Genomic DNA, 21604 nt, shown 5'->3' on the forward strand with positions numbered 1-21604 from the left:
ATCATAAATATATAGCATGAGAGAAAGGACAAAATAAATTTTGTCATTTTAAATGTGTTTTACTGTCAGTAACAACAGTATACAATAGTAGAGGCCAGGAACACTGACCTGTGACATCTTAGAGTGCGTCAAAATAGTCTCCAAATGAATCCATCAAAGAGCGCAATCTTTACATAAGAGCACTGTTGACGTCGGTGTATAGAAAGCAACAGCCATTCTGAAATGCTGCTCTGGTCTCTCTTCACACATCATGCTCCTAGAAAGGACTGCCATCTAGCATCATGTCACCTTACAGTGGATTCTTTTGCAGACTCTTGATGTCATGAAATGTGCATAGTTTGTAATGTACTGTTTTGTACTGTTGCAATTGACAGTAAAACACCTTTTTTCATCTTTTCTCCCATGACATATCTTTATGGCGGTGTGTGCATTCATCCATCTCCCTATGTGTAATGTTTGTATGTGAACTTATCTCCCATTTACATATTTCAGAATTTTTTAATTCGTTACCATTTCTGAGACAACAATAATTGTCATTATTTTGCAATGATCTTGTAACACATAATACCAAATTATTCCAAATCTTGGAAATATTACCAACTCCCAAAATCTAAGACCAGTTTTGTAATCAGCATGAAAATTCTTTTACAAGAAGACACTTTACACATAAGTTCATGGTTATTTCAAATTTCATCAAAATTTCATCATTTTATTCAGCCAAATGGCAGGCAGACACATTTGTGGGAATAACAGTCTATAACTATGGAGGATGATACCAGATAAATATACAAGTTAATATGCAAAGAAAAAATATTTTAAATTAATACTAATACAAATTAAAACAGTTCTATTCTTCAGGCTGTTTAATTCTATTATTAAAGTCTCACATCCCTTAAACTGGTAGGGAGAGCGATGTCTATAAAAAGATTTTAGAGAAACACCAAAAAGCAGTTCACAATGAGTTGATGTTTGGCAGGTCAAGTAAATTCGCAACACTTTTAATTTCTGTGAATCCAAATATAAGTTGACAACAGTGCAAAATCATAGCCAATGTCGCTTGCGACAGTGAAATTTTGTGTAATAAATATTGTGCTATGAAGACATGTATTGACTTATCAGTCATTATATGGCACATAGTTAGGAAAATGTGATAGCAGAGACCTGAAACTTGCAGCTTGACTGGAGATATTCAAATTCATAACATGATGATGAAATTGACAAACTGGATTTGTGGTGTGATTGCATGGGGGCTCAGAATTTATTTTTATCAACCCCAAGCACAAGAAATATCACAAGACACACATTCTACTCTATCTACATCTTAGTCCTACCTACATCTTAGAGTACAGTGTATTGGAAAAACACTTACAGCACTTATTATGTTGTACATGATACTAGGTGGATCATTTTTCAGTGGGGAATGCATGTCTCGAATTTCATGTTTTAGATGTTATTGGAGGTTGGTTCATATATGGCAATGGGTGTGCATCTCACATTTCATTAAGAAATCCAATAAGAGCATACATGGAACAATAAGTTAGGAAAGAGTTCAAAATTTGGACCTCCACCTGGATTGCAATGTATATACCACCGCTGTAGAGGAAAAGTGTGTGTTCTTAGGCTGTAATGTTCTTGTTTATCAGATATATGGCCATTATCTATGAGGTCTGTTCAAAAAATTCTGGAACCACGTTCACAAAATTTTTCTGCTTTTACCTTTTACTTACTGTGCATGGTCTCCACAATCGATACACCACTCCCAATGCAGTTTCCACTTCTGGTAGCAGTCTAGGTACGCATCTTGCTGGATTGTGCAAAGCACCATCTGCAAATTTTCTTTTATCTCATCTGTCGGGCAAATCTTTGTCTATATATGACGGTAGTATCTGTTCCCGAAAGAACAGTTACTGTGGATGACCATGCAGCTTTGCTAGAAATGAAATGATAATTAAATGGACACCCTAGCTGCAAACAGGTGTTGATGTACTTCATTGGGGACATGTTGAAAATGTGTGCCCCGACCGGGACTCGAACCCGGGATCTCCTGCTTGCATGGCAGACGCTCTATCCATCTGAGCCACCGCGGGCACGGAGGATAGTGCATCTGCAGGGACTTATCCCTTGCACGCTTCCCGTGAGATCCACATTCCCAACATGTCCACACCACTACATTCGTACTGCGACTAATAGATGTTTGCCCATCATACTCATTACTCGTGGCAGATTAATCTACCAAGTCCCGTACGAGTTCGGGCATAGCGTGTGCCTTCGCACAAGAAGGTCAATGGCCGGGAAGCCATATTTTAACTATATATGACGGTAGTATCTGTTCCCGAAAGAACAGTTACTGTGGATGACCATGCAGCTTTGCATGACAGACGTCTACCACGTAAGCAGGAGATCCCGGGTTCGAGTCCCGGTCGGGGCACACATTTTCAACATGTCCCCAATGAAGTACATCAACGCCTGTTTGCAGCTAGGGTGTCCATTTAATTATCATTTCAAATCTTTGTCCTTTCAATGGGGTTTTCAATGGAAATAAAAAAGAAGTCTGCAGGAGCCAGGTCTATAGTCAAGCACCAAAAGGGATGAATGTGTACATGCATTATTGTCAGGTAAGAGCCATAAATTGTCTCACCACATTTCAGGCCATTTCCTTCTCACATTTTCTCATAGGCGTCGCAACATATCCCAGCAGTAGCATTGATTAACAATTTGTCACTTTGGCACGAATTCATGATGAACTAATCCTTCAAAGCCATAGAAAACTACCAGTATGGCTTTGACATCTGACCTGACCTGACGAGCTTTTTTCGGTCTTGGAGAACATTTCCTGACCCATTGTGAAGATTGAACCTTGATTTCAACATCATAACCATAGACCCTCATTTCATCACCAGTCATGATTATCTTAAGGAACATCTCATTTCCATTTGCATGATCCGAAAGCTCCTCACAGACTGCTAGACAAAGGTCTTTCTGGTATTGACTTAGGAGCCGTGGGACAAACTTGGCGGCAACTCGATTCTTTCCAAGATTCCGTGTCAGGACTTCATGACATGGTCCAGCTGAAATGTTACATTCATCTGAAATACACTCCTGGAAATTGAAATAAGAACACCGTGAATTCATTGTCCCAGGAAGGGGAAACTTTATTGACACATTCCTGGGGTCAGATACATCACATGATCACACTGACAGAACCACAGGCACATAGACACAGGCAACAGAGCATGCACAATGTCAGCACTAGTACAGTGTATATCCACCTTTCGCAGCAATGCAGGCTGCTATACTCCCATGGAGACGATCGTAGAGATGCTGGATGTAGTCCTGTGGAACGGCTTGCCATGCCATTTCCACCTGGCGCCTCAGTTTGACCAGCGTTCGTGCTGGACGTGCAGACCGCGTGAGACGATGCTTCATCCAGTCCCAAACATGCTCAATGGGGGACAGATCCGGAGATCTTGCTGGCCAGGGTAGTGACTTACACCTTGTAGAGCACGTTGGGTGGCATGGGATACATGCGGACGTGCATTGTCCTGTTGGAACAGCAAGTTCCCTTGCCGGTCTAGGAACGGTAGAACGATGGGTTCGATGACGGTTTGGATGTACCGTGCACTATTCAGTGTCCCCTCGACGATCACCAGTGGTGTACGGCCAGTGTAGGAGATCGCTCCCCACACCATGATGCCGGGTGTTGGCCCTGTGTGCCTCGGTCGTATGCAGTCCTGATTGTGGCGCTCACCTGCACGGCGCCAAACACGCATACGACCATCATTGGCACCAAGGCAGAAGCGACTCTCATCGCTGAAGACGACACGTCTCCATTCGTCCCTCCATTCACGCCTGTCGCGACACCACTGGAGGCGGGCTGCACGATGTTGGGGCGTGAGCGGAAGACGGCCTAACGGTGTGCGGGACGGTAGCCCAGCTTCATGGAGACGGTTGCGAATGGTCCTCGCCGATACCCCAGGAGCAACAGTGTGCCTAATTTGCTGGGAAGTGGCGGTGCGGTCCCCTACGGCACTGCGTAGGATCCTACGGTCTTGGCGTGCATCCGTGCGTCGCTGCGGTCCGGTCCCAGGTCGACGGGCACGTGCACCTTCCGCCGACCACTGGCGACAACATCGATGTACCGTGGAGACCTCACGCCCCACGTGTTGAGTAATTCGGCGGTACGTCCACCCGGCCTCCCGCATGCCCACTATACGCCCTCGCTCAAAGTCCGTCAACTGCACATACGGTTCACGTCCACGCTGTCGCGGCATGCTACCAGTGTTAAAGACTGCGATGGAGCTCCGTATGCCACGGCAAACTGGCTGACACTGACGGCGGCGGTGCACAAATGCTGCGCAGCTAGCGCCATTCGACGGCCAACACCGCGGTTCCTGGTGTGTCCCTGTGCCGTGCGTGTGATCATTGCTTGTACAGCCCTCTCGCAGTGTCCGGAGCAAGTATGGTGGGTCTGACACACCGGTGTCAATGTGTTCTTTTTTCCATTTCCAGGAGTGTATCTCTGACGGTCAGTCTTCAATTGGCATGCGCAGTTTCATTGACATTCCTGACATGAATGTCATCGATAGCTGTGAGAGGGCGTTACAAACGAGGCTCATCTTTAACTTCCGTCCGACCATTTTTGATCTGTGTGCACCATTTGTAAGACTTGAGTACAGCTTAAGCACTCATCACTGTAGGCTTCCTGTAACATTTGGTGTGTCTCTAAAGGTTTTCTTGAGTTTCACACAAAATTTAATGCAGACGTGTTACTCCTCTAACTCTGCCATCTCGAAATTCGCAAACTGTGTGACATAATGTTCTACTCAATACGGCACTGAACAATAACTAACAGACATACAACAGTGAAACTACTGGCAGCTACACACTAAACACAGGCAAGTGCAGGGATGCCAACCGCATTTCGATCCAACAAACATTTGTGCAAAATTACAAATGTTCCGAAATTTTTTGAATAGACATTGTGTGTAATAGTGTCATGGTGGCAAGCTATGTACACTCAGCGCTAGTAAAAGAGGTAAGCACTTGAAGGTAGGTAGTAGCAGCAGACTGCCACCAGCCACCAAACTACCCTGCCATATCTTGTCACACGTGTGACATTTCTCACATTTGAGTGCTGTCCTCCCTACATTCTTGCTTTGAGCACGTGCTATGACATTATTTTTGTGTTCAAGTGTGCCCAGAGCAAACTGTGTCACACAATGTTCTACTCAATACGGCACTGAACAATAACTAACAGACATAGAACAGTGAAACTACTGGCAGCTACACATTAAACACAGGCAAGTGCAGGGATGCTAACCGCATTTCGATCCAACAACCATTTGTGCGAAATTACAAATGTTCCGAAATTTTTTGAATAGACATTGTGTGTAATAGTGTCATGGTGGCAAGCTATGTACACTCAGCGCTAATAAAAGAGCTAAATACTTAAAGGTAGGCAGTAGCAGCAGACTGCCCCCAGCCACCAAACCACCCTGGCATATCTTGTTACACATGTGATGTCTCTCACATTTGAATGCTGTCCTCTCTACATTCTTGCTTTGAGCACATGCTATGACATTATTTTTGTATTCAAGTGTGCCCAGAGCGTAGGTGTTATTGTGATTTGCAAAAATTATTGTCTGTTTTATATGTCTTTATTCATTTTTTAATTATCAGATTCAGCTGTTGTGTGATTTATCAGCGTCATCATATGTACACCAAATATTTTTAGATGTGCAGCAGCGAAGAGACTGTCTCCAGGTACATGCATAGCATATATACCAAACAGAAAAAGCTGAATGTCTTAAGATGAGCAGTAAGAAGCTGACAGACCATTCCTCTGATCTCCAGACCGTGCCTCCAATCTCCTGAGACATGTAATTTGGATGAAATGCGAACACGCTCAATGTTTTTGACATGCATAGTAGTCAGGAGACCCCCCCCCCCCCTCTCTCCTGTATCATGGTACCTGTATAGTATGAAATTACTTCAAAAGGTAAGCTACACGTTATTTAAACAGGCCAGTTAACTTTTCTGGAATGCTACACTACACTTCAAAATGACTCACATACATGGCACTGTTTTTGAACATAATCAACAAGTCTCTCAAAACAGCAGTTGGAATTTTCTATTGATTGTTCAATTCCTTGATTATAAAAATCTCCTTCTCGATTGCTGAGTCATTCGAGAAATGTGTGAACAATGTCACTGCTGAAAAATCTGCACTCTCTACGAATCAGTTCCCCAGTTGCCTGGGGATGTCTGTGATCAGTGTTTATGCATCAGCATTACCCACGTCTGTGTGACGTTGGTCAAATTGTTGAACTGTTTCGCTATGCCCAGAGGGGACATTCCATTTGGCCTGTATACCACCTGAATTTCACAGTGAATCTGCACAGCTTTGAGAGTATGCCCACAGGAATTGTACTGCCTTGCGTTTTTCAGTTTGGAGCACATTTCCAGCTGCTGTGTGTGCAGGAAATCCAAGTCATGTTCTTTCTTCTTAAAATGCACCACCCTCGTTTCAAAATGGTTTTAGTATGGGATGACATCTGAAACTTACCATCTGGAATCTCCTCAGATAATATTATAAACCAAATGAAAAAAAATGTTTCTGTGATAATAAATAGTAAAGGTATTCCCACTTCCTGTCTCATTACCTCGATCGTATATATGGACTGAATGCTGAAAGATCAATGGTTGTTAAAGGGACTCACACAGCTCCTTGTCTTGATACCAAAAAGTAGGTGCATCAAATGCAGTATGCTGTGCGATTTTGAGGTGAATAATAACTAGGGGATGCCACAACCCAATCTGTGTCATGATTCCTTCCTGATACGTACACAAAACATACAAATACGAATATTTTTAATACCAGTATTAGCAGACGGACTGAGGCCTTTGTGAAAGGAGGCCTGCGACTGCCTCAAGTGAAGTCACAGCCTGATTGTTTGGTGGATATGCACTGGTACTAGCGGTTGGATGTGAAATTTCCAGTATCAATTTTGGTACAAATGTCTCATTGGTCATATATTGTGCATTTCATGGAGATAACATTATGCTGTAGAGGAAATTAGAAGGGTCAATAACAACTATAAAAAAGTCTTCAGCAGAAATTACCTTGAAGGCAGTTGCTTCATTTGTGAGCTTGCACGAAACATGCACACTTGGAAGGTGACCTGATTTGAAAAACACAGTTTTTGTATCATGTGGAACAGAAAGACAAACACTGAAAAAGGAGAAGTAGTAAGGAAGAGACACATCATCACATAGAAATTTGATTTTTTTTTTTTTTTTTTTTTGAAAATGTGAGTAACTTTCATGTACTATTGTTTAGAATGTGGTTGTTTGTTGTTTGTGAAAGTTTTTCCTGAAATGTGACATATTTTTGCAGTGCTTTCTTACACATGTGTTTGATAAGCACCTATCTTGGAAAAGCGAATGTAGTAAGGTATCTCTTCCACATGTTATTTAAATACTTTTATATGATCTGTGCTGCTTAGGAACAAACTGTCAGATTCATTGGATATGTTTGAAATGAATGGCATCCTCCGGTGTCAATTTTAAATATGAAACCAGGTACCACATGTACACATTGAGTAAATTTGTGTTAATGTCACTATTGCACTTGCAGTGACCTCATCACCACTATCAAGAAGTACTTAACATTTATCACACCCATTTATGAATTTCTATAAATAATGAGATACCTAAACTCCTAGTTCACCTGTACTCTTCTTGTGTTCTGAGAGGTTATATTTTACTTGTATCTCCACAAATGTGCTCTAAAGGCCTAATACACACTTTGTACCATGTGTCAGATTGTAGACAGTCTTCTGAAATGGAGATACAAAAATCTTCAAAGACATTTAACTATAATCAAGCTCAAATGCAGCCGATGATCCTGACATAAATGTTAAATGGTTACTGGAAGGCCGTTGCCCACAATGGTAGTCTATGCACTTAGAACTCGCATCCATGAGTTACTACATTTGGAAGATTGCCCCAGGAAGCAGCCAGATTTCACGTAGCACTCACCCTGCCACGTCACTGGTTTGGTGACATCATGGAGTCTGTCATTTGTTGCTACTCTATATCCATTCGACTATTGTTTATAGGTAATGTCTTCAAAGGAGAAGTAATTGTGAGTGAGGATACAGTTGGTCATGGCGACTAGGAAGGAGGTTGTTGGTTTGGAATCCATAGGGCGTATGGAAAGGTAGTGTTCAATAGCAGTAAGGCCATGGGCACTATGAATGTTAGTGTACAGGGAGGTGGCATCAGTAGTGACAAGCAGGGGACCGTGTGGTAAAGGGGCAGGAACAGTGGAGAGTCGGTGGAGGGAATGGTTGGTATCTTTTATATACGAGGGTAGATTCCGGGTAATAGGCTCAAGGTGTTGATGTACGACAGCAGAGATTCTCTCAGTTGGTGACACAGTAACCGGCCACAATGGGGCGCCCGGGAGGACTCTTTCCAGCCATTATCCTATTACCTGTGTGGTAGATATATCTAATACAGTAAACTCAATGTTTGTGAGTTCAATAGTAGTTAGTTACATGTTCCATACATCATCTGAGCAATTCTTTCATCCATATGATTTGGAATTGGTCCATTTACATGATATGTTTATATCATTAGTGTTAACAAGTGTTAACATTAATGAAAAACATTATAATTTTATTCCTACTGATGCAACGACCACACTTCAAAAATAGGTGTTTTTTTTTACTGGCTACCAGTTTTTAAATAGAAATTCATCAATGTAATAGAAGGTGTTGCTCAGGAGAAATGATTTTAAATTAGGTTTAAAACTTGCTTGGTTGCCTGTCAGATGTTTTGTGTCATTGGGCAAATGAATGTTAAAAATTTTTGTTTCTGCATATTGAAATTCTCTCCAATGGGTAATAAAGATCATTTTTCCTTCTGGTGTGGTAGGTATGTTCGTCACTGTTCTTCTCAAATTATGATGCATTATTTACGATGAATTTCATCAGCAAAAGTATGTATTGTGACTGCACAGTTAAAATACCTAGCTCCTTAAAGAGGTCCGTGGGGAACACCATATGTTATTCTTACTGCTTGCTTTTGTGGTATGAATACTTTGTTTCTAAGTGATGACTAACCCCAAAGAATTATTCTTTTCGACATACTAATCAGAAATATGCAGAATATGTCAGGAGCTTCTCAAATCCCTCAACATGCAAACTAACCTTTCATCCCCAGAAAGAACTGTAGTGCACCATCTAAAAACTGATCACAACCTTATAATCCTGCAGACAAAGGCTCCTCCACTGTTGTTTTGAACCACAAGGATTACCTGGCAGAAGGACTCCACTAGCTGTCAGATTCATCCGCCTACAAACCTTGCCGCAGTGACCCCATTCCCGAAATCGAGCAGGATCTCCCGTCACTCCTCAAATCCGTAGACCCATCCCAGAACCTCTCGCCAGAATCCATCTCTCTGCTAAACCCTACCACTCCCCACACTCCTACCTTCTATATGCTTCTTTAAGTCCATAAACCCAACCACCCAGGGCAACACATTGTGGCCAGTTACTGTGTCACCCACTGAGAGCATTCTGCTGTCGTACATCAACACCTTGAGCCTATTACCCGGAATCTACCCTCATATATAAAAGATACCAACCATTCCCTCCAGCAACTCTCCACCGTTCCTGCCCCTTTACCACACGGTGCCCTGCTCGTCACTATTGTTACCACCTCCCTCTACACTAACATTTCTAATGCCCATGGCTTTACTGCTATTGAACACTGCCTTTCCAGACGCCCTATGGATTCCAAACCAACAACCTCCTTCCTAGTCTCCATGACTAACTGTATCCTCACTCACAATTACTGCTCCTTTGAAGACATTACCTACAAACAAATCTGGGATATGGCTATGGGCACCCGTGTGGCACCATCCTATACCAACTTATTCATTGGCCATCTAGAGGAATCCTTCATAAGCACCCAGAATAGAAACCCCTCACCTGGCTCAGATTCATTGATGACATCTTTGTGATCTGGATCGAGGGTGAGGTCACCCTATCCACATTCGTCCAGAATCTCAACAACTTCTCCCCCATTTGCTTCACGTGGTCCTACTCAACCCAACAAGCCACCTTCCTAGATGTTGACCTCCACCTCAAAGATGGCTACATCAGTACCGCCGTCCCTATCAAACCTACTAACCACCAGAAATACCTCCACTTCAACAGCTGCCACCTGTTCCATACCAAGAAGTCCCTGCCATACAGACTAGCCACCTGTGGTCGTCGCACCTGCAGTGAAGAGCAGTCCCTCTCGAAATATACTGAGGGTCTCAGTGAAGCCTTCACTGACCGTAAATATCCTCCCAATCTTCTACAAAAACAAGTCTCCTGTGCCTTATCTTTCCAGTCACCCACCACCTGCCAAAGTCACACTGTCTGGCGATGGAGGAGCATTACCCTGTTAACTCAGGACCACCCAGGACTGGAGCAATTGAATTACATTCTCTGACAGGGTTTCAACTACCTCTTGTCATGCTTTTAAACTTCTTCACATAGTAGCATTACTTCAAATTATTAAAACATGAATCTACGAGGGTCTTGTTAAATCCAAAATTCGTCGAAGTTGCACAGTGCAGGACTAAGAAGATATAATTCCTGTCTCTTGCTAAAGTCAGTCAACCAATCCTTTCCTGCCAATATTGTATTTCGGTTAAACCCTGTGATCAAGATTAAAATAGAATGCCAACCTCCTCATGTGTCTTCTGGTCAGACCATAAAATTGGGTATCCAGGTCCCAGCAATGATGTGCATGTTTTTTTTTTTCCATGACTGAACTGAATGTCTCCATGAATCTGGCTAGTGATGTGGGGATGTAGCCCTGCAAAGATAATGTATTTAGACTTATGTACATTGCATTGCACCTAAAGGCCACCAGAATAAAAGACCATATGTGGGTAAACAACAGTAACAATAATAATTACAATAGTAATAAGGAAATACTACTTCTAGTCATTTCCTTAACATACAGTCATTCATTCCCAAGTGTTTCTTTTGCTTTCCCCATTGACAGTTATATTCCTTGTCTCTTCGGCTATAGACCATAAAAGTGAGCCTCATTTCTGTTTCTCTCTTGTATTTTGCCATTTTCTGGTTCCTGCATATTCGGAAATAAAACGTGTCTTAAATAAAAGAAACAACATTACAACAAAACACAATCATTTTTTTATTTCCACTGTTTGTCATCCTGTGGTCTATTCCTCACTGAACAGTGATTCTTTTGGTAAATATTTTTATTTTATAGTGCACCTCTTGACAGTGATTATTGCTTATGACATAAAACTTAAAAATTACATATTTTGAAACAACAATTTATATTTACCAGTTATAAGCAATAAATTTGCTAGAGCTCTTCAAGTTTACATATGACGTAGTTGCTGTAGAAACAACAGCTGAATGTAGTTTCCTGTTTTCATTCATTGTTGCCAATGTAGAGAAAATGTCACTGTGAACTGTTACCAGACGAATACTTTTACCCAACGTTACCCTATGCTTTTTGAATGTTAAATAGAAGGTCATTCACATATATAAGGAGTAGGACTGGACCCAAAATTGAACCCTGTGGGATCTCCTGTGTGCTTTTTTTTTAAATTTTTTTAAAGCACCTGTTACTAAAATTTTCTGCGTTTTGGTCATTGTCTGAATTATTCAGCACAACCTTTCGCATTATGTTTGTCAAGTATGATTCTAAGCAGCTATGTCTAAAGCCATCGATTCCATAGAACTTGATTTTCTCTAAGAGAATATCATGATCCTCACATCCAAAGGCCTTGGAGAGATCTCAAAAAACACCAACCGCTGATATATTATCATTTAAAGCTTTCACAATTTGATGATGAGTCCAAGTATAAATACCATTTCAGTAAATCAACCTTTCCGCAAACCAAACTGTGACATGCTAAGTAAATTGTTTCCACTTAAGTATCCGAGTACTGTAACAATTCGTGTTAAATGTTACTTAAATTTATTCTGCCAGGTCCATTGATGAATGAATGGGAAATTTTCATGCTTCACAAAATTTATTCACACTAATTGACATCCAAACTGCACACTCGTCATGAAAACAAAACACAGACTGACTTCACTGATCTCTTTGACTTCCAAGAGTAACTTCAAATCTGACTTGCAAAACAACAACTCAACAACTAACTCGCAGCCTCGCTTTACATAGAATTTTAACAATAACTCCCAAAATAAAGCATTATTAATTTTGTATAATTTTCATGTTACAGTTAAAATTTACAAAATGTAAAGAAACTGATGTTACTGCCGAATAAGGTATAAAATACAATATTCAATGACAATCTTTTATGGTAATGTCTTTAGTTTTCCATAAGAAAATCATTCTGAGCTTTAATTACAATAATGCCTCATATTATTTTAGTTATATAATTAATTGCAGTTTGGATTTGGTTACTAACATGTAATGGTAGTACAAAGCTTGTGCTTTATCCGATTAAACAGATAGAATGCACAATTAAGGCTTCAAATTCTGGAAATTGGAAAACTGTGAGATGTAAACAATTGGAGAGTTAATTAGAAATGTAATTACAAAGCATATTAAATACAGAGGAAGACATAAAAACAAATAACAAATGAAAATACATTGCTTGGTAATAACTTTTAGGCTGTTTCTCAAGATAGTGCGTTCTTTTGTTACTGAATTTTTAGATTACCATTTTGTTAATTAGAAGCATTTATTTTTCATGCTAACATCTCTACAGTCTTTAGTTATTTATTGCTAAGGACTTATTACTTTAATTTCTTGATTACTTACTTAATTAAGTATATGTACATAATTTTATCAATGCCAACAGTCCACCGATAATTACGACAACGCACGTCCTTCCAGAACATTCCACACGCCTTCGCAATGAATATGAAGTTTTTTATCAAATAGGGCAGAATGATATACACGGTGGCCCATTGATAGCGACTGGGCCAAATATCTCACGAAATAAGCATCAAACGATAAAACTACAAAGAACGAAACTTGTGTAGCTTGAAGGGGGAAACCAGATGGCGCTATGGTTGGCCCACAAGATGGCGCTGCCATAGGTCAAACAGATATCAACTGCCTTTTTTTAAATAGGAACCCCCATTTTTTATTACATATTCGTGTAGTACGTAAAGAAATATGAATGTTTTAGTTGGACCACTTTTTTCGCTTTGTGATAAATGGCGCTGTAATAGTCACAAACATATGGCTCACAATTTTAGGCGAACAGTTGGTAACAGATAGCTTTTCTAAATTAAAATATAGAACGTAAGTACGTTTGAACATTTTATTTCCGTCCTTCGAATGTGATACATGTACCTTTGGGAACTTATCATTTCTGAGAATGCATGCTGTTACAGCGTGATTACCTGTAAATACCACATTAATGCAATAAATGCTCAAAATGATGTCCGTCAACCTCACTGCATTTGGCAATACGTGTAGCGACATTCCTCTCAACAGCGAGTAGTTCGCCTTCCGTAATGTTCACACATGCATTGACAATGCACTGACGCATGTTGTCAGGCGTTGTCGGTGGATCACGATAGCAAATATCCTTCAACTTTCCCCACAGAAAGAAATCCGGGGACGTCAGATCCAGTGAACGTGCGGGCCATGGTGTGGTACTTCGACGACCAATCCACCTGTCATGAAATATGCTATTCAATACCGCTTCAACCGCCCGCGAGCTATGTGTCGGACATCCATCATGTCGGAAGTAGATCGCCATTCCTTCATGCAGTGAAACATCTTGTAGTAACAATGGTAGAACATTACGTAGGAAATCAACATACATTGCACCATTTAGATTGCCATCGATAAAATGGGGGCCAATTATCCTTCCTCCCATAATGCCGCACCATACATTAACCGGCCAAGGTCGCTGACGTTCCACTTCTCGCAGCATTCGTGGATTTTCCGTTGCCCATTAGTGCATATTATGCCGGTTTACGTTACCGCTGCTGGTGAATGACGATTCGTCGCTAAATAGAACGCGTGCAAAAGATCTGTCATCGTCCCGTAATTTCTCTTCTGCCGAGTGGCAGAACTGTACACGACGTTCAAAGTCATCGCCATGCAATTCCTGGTGCATAGAAATACGGTACGGGTGCAATCGATGTTGATGTAGCATTCGCAACACCGACGTTTTTGAGATTCCAGATTGTCGCGCAATTTGTCTGCTGGTGCTGTGCGGATCACCCGCGACAGCAGCTAAACCACCTACTTGGGCATCATCATCTGTTGCAGGTCGTGGTTCACGCTTCACATGTGGCTGAACACTTCCTGTTTCCTTAAATAACGTAGCTATCCGACGAACGGTCCGGACACTTGGATGGTGTCGTCCAGGATACCGAGCAGCATACATAGCACACGCCTGTTGGGCATTTTGATCACAATAGCCATACATCAACACGATATTGACCTTTTCTGCAATTGCTAAACGGTCAATTTTAAGACGGTTAATGTATCACGAAGCAAATACCGTCCGCACTGGCGGAATGTTACGTGATAGCACGTACTTATACGTTTGGGTCACTATTACAGCGCCACCTATCACAAAGCGAAAAAAGTAGTCCAACTAAAACATTCATATTTCTCTACGTACTACACGATTACGTAATAAAAATGGGGGTTCGTGTTTAAGAAAACGCAGTTGAAATCCGTTTGACTTACGGCAGCGCAATCTTGTGGGCCAACCATAGCGCCTTCTGGTTTCCCCCTTCAAGCTAGACGAGTTTGGTTCTTTGTAGTTTTTTCGTTTGACGCTTATTTCGTGAGATATTTGGCCCGTTCACGATCTATATGGAGACACATACAAGTCCTTAGGGAGCACTGAATTGTCTGATAACTATCTGGATGCGTATGAAAAGAGGGTGGTATGAGACATTCCATATGAGGGGGAGGTTATACCATTGTAGTACTCTTGAGTAACAAGGTGTGTGTCCCCCCCTCCGCCTCACTCACACACACCCAATACCTCCTGTGGCTTCCCCATGACTTTCACTACTAACCATTCCACATTGTCGGCCGCACACACACACACACACACACACACACACACACACACACACACTACCTCCTCTGGCTAACCCTGACTCTCGCTAGTAACTGTTCTACGTTTGTCGGCCACACACACACCCACACACAATACCTCTCGTGGTGTCCCCTGACTCTCGCTACTAACCATTCCATGTTTGTCGGCCACACACACACACACACACACACACACACACACACACTACCTCTCGTGGCGTCCCCTGACTCTCGCTACTAACCATTCCACGTTTGTCAACTACACACACACGCACACACATACAGTACCTGTCGTGGCATTCCCTGACTCTCGCTATTAACCATTCCACTTTTGTCAGACACACACACACCCACGCGCGCACACACACACAGACTACCACCTTGCTTACACTCACGTTGACCTCTGCCGACCGCAGGCCAGGTGACGCGGCTGAGCCTGGCGGCGCACCACCTGTCGAACGCGCTGCTGTACCCGCCGTCGCTGCTGGTGGCGGAGGGCCCGGCGCGCCAGCCGCGGCCGCAGCGCCGCCGCCTGCTGCTGGACCGGCCGCCGCCCTGCGACGTCCACCTGCTCACGCTGCGCCAGGCGCCCGCCCACGACGACCCCGCCTTCCCCTCCACCTCGGCGCTCATGGTGCTCCACCGGCAGGTCAGTCTCCCGTACACAGGCCAGTGTCGTTCACACTGCAGGGGCTTCTTGTTCCTTTCCATTCATACATTGTTCTCAGGACCAGACTGCATACCTTGTAAGGCTGTTGCAGGAGAGATTGGGCTGAGGAATAATTGGTAAGAAAAGAAATCAACAAGTTGTCCCATTTCTGAGATACACTACTGGTCATTAAAACTGCTACACCAAGAAGAAATGCAGATGATAAACCGGTATTCTTTGGACAAATATATTATACTAGAACTGACATGTGATTACATTTTCACGCAATTTGGGTGCATGGATCCTGAGAAATCAGTACCCAGAACGACCACCTCTGGCCGTAATAACGGCCTTGGTACGCCTGGGCATTAAGTCAAACAGAGCTTGGATGACGTGTACAGGTACAGCTGCCCGTGCAGCTTCAGCACGATATCACAGTTCATCAAGAGTAGTGACTGGCACATTGTGACGAGCCAGTTGCTCGGCCACCATTTCAATTGGTGAGAGATGTGGAGAATGTACTGGCCAGGGCAGCAGTTGAACATTTACTGTATCCAGAAAGGCCTGTACACGACCTGCAACATGCGGTCGTGCGTTATCCTGCTGAAATGTAGTGTTTCGCAGGGATCGAATGAGGGGTAGAGCCACGGGTCGTAACACATCTGAAATCTAACGTCCACTGTTCAAAGGGCCGTCAATGCGAACAAGAGGTGAGCGAGACGTGTAACCGATGGCACCCCATACCGTCACGCCGGGCGATGTCGCCAAACACACATGCGACCATCTCATGCTGTAAACAGAACCTAGATTAATCCGAAAAAATGACGTTTTGCCATTTGTGCACCCAGGTTCGTCGTTGAGTACACCACCGCAGGCACTCCTGTCTGTCATGCAGTGTCAAGGGTAACCGCAGCCGTGGTGTCCGAGCTGATAGTCCATGCTGCTCCAAACGTCAAAATATTCAAATGTGTGTGAAACCTTACAGGACTTAACTGCTAAGGTCACCAGTCCCTAAACTTACACTCTACTTAACCTAAATTATCGTAAGGACAAACACACACACCCATGCCCAAGGGAGGACTCAAACCTCTGCCAGAACCAGCCGCACAGTCCATGACTGCAGCACCCTAGACCGCTCGGCTAATCCCGCGCGGCGCTCCAAACGTCGTTGAACTCTTCGTGCCGATGGTTATTGTCTTGCGAACGTCCCCATCTATTGACTCGGGGATCGAGACATGGCTGCACGATTCGTTACAGCACGGCGTTCTGTATTACCCTCCTGAACCCACCGATTCTATATTCTGCTAACAGTCATTGCATCTCGACCAACGCGAGCAGCAATGTCGCGATAGGCTACGATCCGACCTTTATCAAAGTGGGAAACGTGATGGTACGCATTTCTGCTCCTTACACGAGGCATCACAACAACGTTTCACCAGGCAACGCCGGTGAACTGCTGTTTATGTATGAGAAATCGGTTGGAAACTTTCCTCATGTCAGCACGTTGTAGGTGTCGCCACCAGCGCCAACCTTGTGTGAATGCTCTGAAAAGATAATCATTCCTCCTAGAACATCTCTATGTAAAGGTATTCAGAAAGGGCCTGAAAGGTTTGTAAGGGTATTGTAGGGCAGGCTCTCTTGGGAAATAATTGTTCAGAAAAAATTCGATCTGATGCACTGTTTCCCAGTTATCAAGCTGTGCTGGATCCCGATGGCCTCGTATCACTAGCAGTCGAGATGACAGGCATCTTATACACGTGGCTGTAACGGATCGAGCAGCCACGTCTTGATCCCTGAGTCAACAGATGGGGACGTTTGCAAGACAACAACCATCTGCACGAACAGTTCGATGACGTTTGAAGCAGCATGGACTATCAGCTTGGAGACCGTGGCTGCGGTTACCCTTGACTCTGCATCACAGATAGGAGCGCGTGCAACGGTGTACTCGACGACGAATCTGGGTGCCAAATGGCAAAACATCATTGTTTCTGATGAATCCAGGTTCTCTTTACAGCGTCACGATGGTCGCATCCGTGTTTGGCGACATCGCGGTGAACGCACATTGGAAGCGTGTATTCGTCGTCGCCATACTGGCGTATCACATGGCATGATGGTATGGGGTGCCATCGGTTACACGTCTCGGTCACCACTTGTTCGCATTGACGGCACTTTGAGCAGTGGTAGTTACATTTCAGATGTGTTACGACCTGTGGCTCTACCCTTCATTTGATCCCTGCGAAACCCTACATTTTAGCAGGATAATGCACGACCGCATGTTGCACGTCCTGTACGGGGCTTTCTGGATACAGAAAATGTTCGACTGCTGCTGTGGCCAGCATATTCTCCAGATCTCTCAGCAATTGAAATCGTCTGGTCAATGGTGGCCGAGCAACTGGCTCGTCACAATACACCAGTCACTACTCTTGATGAACTGTGGTATCGTGTTGAAGCTGCATGGGCAGCTGTACCTGTACACGCCATCCAAGCTCTGTTTGACTCAATGCCCAGGCGAATCTAGGCTGTTATTACGGCCAGAGATGGTTGTTCTGGGTACTGATTTCTCAGGATCCTTCCACCCAAATTGCGTGAAAATATAATCACATGTCAGTTCTGGAATAATATATTTGTCCAATGAATACTCGTTTATCATCTGCATTTCTTATTTGAGTAGCAATTTTAATGGCCAGTAGTGTATGTGGTTGGCTAACATAAATGCTTGATAACTTGGAAACAGTGCAACAAATAAAATTTTTTTGTTGACATTTATTTCCCAGGACAACCAGCCCTACAATACTCTTACAAACCTTGAGGCTGTTTCTAAATGCCTTGTATATGTACAGGATCTTCTAGGACGAATTGACAGTTTTCAGGGGTATAACAGGAATACGTATTTGAAGCAAAAACTTCATATGGGCATATGTCCCATTGCAAATGGTTTCCATGGCTGAAGACATTTGATGCAAACTTGTTTTTGGTCTAGTGGCACTTACACATGTGTCTTACCCACTGTCAGACAAGCAACACAACTTGTTCCCCCAAGAGTTCACAAATGCAGTGAAGTTGATGGCGGAGTAATATTATGAACTATACAACAGCCTGAATGTGATGTTTACGATAATGCTCAGAGGTGAATGTGTCACAAATGTCTATTTTTCAGTTAATACTTTGAAAAAGAATGTTGCTCTGTTTATACTTGTTGCAGCCTGACAGTTTACTGAAAAATGCAGAAAGTAAATAATAATTTACATTAAAATGTGTTCTATCTCAGGAACCATTCGAAATAGGGCATATGTCCATCCGAATATTTTTTGCTTCAAATGATCATTCCCGTCATATCCCTAAATAGTGCCCATTCCTCGATGAACACCCTAAATATATATACTGGAAGTATTACCACAGTTCAATGCATACTGAGTGTGCCAGAAGTCATTCTTTGATTACGAATGTGCATAAGGCAGAAAATATGACACATAGACACATATCTTTTGTTTTGAAGTGGAGGCAAAATGGCTCTGAGCACTATGGGACTTAACATCTGTGGTCATCAGTCCCCTAGAACTTAGAACTACTTAAACCTAACTAACCTAAGGACATCACACACATCCATGCCCGAGGAAAGTGGAGGTAAAGTACACAAGTTTTTGTGTGTGCATGTACACATGCACGCACACACACATACACACACACACACACACACACACACACACACACACACACATTCTATTAATAAATTTTGGTATGTGCTCCTTTTTATTTTGCTTGAAGGATATCCAAGCAATATTCTAGGCCCATCCATGTACTGGTCAACATTTTGTGAGGCATGGATATTATTATGTCGGTAGTTCAGTGCCACAACGCTGCAAAGTCAATCACTGGTGTTTGGTAAACATGGTCCTTAACATAGCCCAAATGGAAGAAATCCAGTGGTGTTATGTCTGTAGGTTGCAAAGGCCACCTGATGGGGACACAATACCCGATCCATCTTCCCAGAAATGTTGTATCCAAATAGGCACTAACACCTAACCGCCTATGAAATGATGCACTATCTTTTTTGGAAAATTAAGTCCAGACTGTCGTGAACCTGTGGCAGAACTGCAACACGTCAAAATATGTATTTGCTGTGACTGTCACTATACCGAAGAAAAAAAGTCCTATGATTCTATTGTGCATAAGACCACTCCAAACATTCAGCTTAAGGCTGTCTCCAATGGTCTCAAACACAGCATGGGGATTATTGGACCTGCAGATCCTAACATTGTATTGATTGACAACACCGTTCAAATAAATGTCGCCTCACCTCAGAAAAGACATGTTTCAGATAGTCATCGTCTTTCTTAGACTCAGCCAGCATGGTAACAGCCAAGTCAAAATGAGGACTCTAATCTGTCAGTCTGATGGAGTGCAGTATCCAGCTTTGTTTGCAGAGAAAAGAAGTTGTTTGCGTACCTAGGATGCAGTGCACAGTTGTTTTTGGATTTTGCAATTCACCATGAGGCCCTGCTGATTGACTTCTTAGAGCTTCCTAAGAAGGCGTCTCTCACCGTCTGAATTGTCTGCACACTGGGTCTGCCCTGCCTGTTCTACGCAGATCACAGACGCTCCCTGTCTCCTTAAACTTCACCATTAGCTTCTGGTTGCTGACTATGCTATGCTGTCTGGAATTTTCTCCAGACTGTTTTTGGTGACTGTGTCTCATGATACCAGAGGACACATTGGACTTTCTCCAGATCTGAATACATGTTGTTTGCAAATGGTATTCACTTCCACTGCTATTACATCACTGGGCCCTGTAACGAACAGATTAACAGTAAGTATATTTGTACACAAAAAACTTGAATATGTCACATCTAATTCCAAATAAGAATTATTTGTATATGTCCCATATTTTATGCCTTATGAATGTTTATAATCGAGGAAAGAGTTCAGGGACACCTCGTACAATTGCCACATACACACACTGCTGTGAAAGTTGTTACTGTCTGACAGTTGAAGGCATGCTAGCATCACTAGCTGCGAGAGAACAATTCGTCACTTAACGTCATATGTGCCATACGATTAAGGTTCTTTCTAATTCTTTTTGCACTTAATTTACAAAATAGTTGTTACCAGTAATCCTCGCACTGTCTTCAGTCTTTAAAGAGTCAAAGTCCCACATATAAAACAGCTACAAATTATAGTCATAAATTGTTGGAAGCTGCTAAGTGCTGTCATTATCAAGAACTGGCTGAGTATAGTTTGCATTGTTTCCACTCCGTTTTAAGCAAGCACCAGTGTTTCACTCACTTCAATGTATATGAGGCCATATGTCCTTAATTATGTGCCGTACACTGATGTGATTTTGCAGGTACATTCAGTTGTATGTGTGGGTACTGTAACCAAAATGTGTTTCAAAAGTAGTTAATTAAGACATCATGTGTAAGGCTCAAGTTTCACTACACTACACAACGTCGCCTGCAGCACCTCTCCTGGGCTCATAACCATATTAGTTCGATCGGTTCCTTTCTCTCCCACCGTCCTTCCTACGTCACCATCCATAACACGGATTCCTAAACCTTTTTCCCCTCCGCCGGTGTGCCCCAAGGCTCCGTCCTCTCCCCCCTTCTGTACCTCTTGTACACAGTGGACATGCCGCCGCCGTCACCCCCCCCCCCCCCCCCCCCCGTCCACCTTCTCCAGTTTGCCGATGACACCGCCTTCCTTGCCCTTGCCCCCACCCTACAGTGCTCCCAACACCTTCTCCAATCCCATCTTGACCGGTTCACCGCTTGGTGCAACCAGTGGTTGCTCAAGGTCAATCCCTCCAAAACCCAGGCGATCATTGTAGGCAAAACCACCCCTTCCTTCCGCCTCCTTGATTTCTATCTC

The 21604-nt window shown here is 43.0% G+C and overlaps 1 protein-coding gene and 1 non-coding gene across 2 annotated transcripts in view; one reads left to right on the forward strand and one right to left on the reverse strand.

Moving 5' to 3' along the window:
- The window catches only part of LOC124719894 (alpha-mannosidase 2), a 784015-nt gene that overhangs the window by 728196 nt on the left and 34215 nt on the right, over positions 1 to 21604 (forward strand). The window contains exon 16 of the mRNA XM_047245074.1: positions 15507 to 15739. Coding sequence (XP_047101030.1) covers positions 15507 to 15739 — 233 coding nt within the window. The remainder of the gene's footprint in view (positions 1 to 15506; positions 15740 to 21604) is intronic.
- Trnaa-ugc lies at positions 2014 to 2088 on the reverse strand. The gene has a single exon. It is a non-coding gene; the product is annotated as a tRNA-Ala (tRNA).

Source organism: Schistocerca piceifrons, chromosome 11 (assembly GCF_021461385.2).
Source record: "Schistocerca piceifrons isolate TAMUIC-IGC-003096 chromosome 11, iqSchPice1.1, whole genome shotgun sequence".
NCBI classification, from domain to species: domain Eukaryota; kingdom Metazoa; phylum Arthropoda; class Insecta; order Orthoptera; family Acrididae; genus Schistocerca; species Schistocerca piceifrons.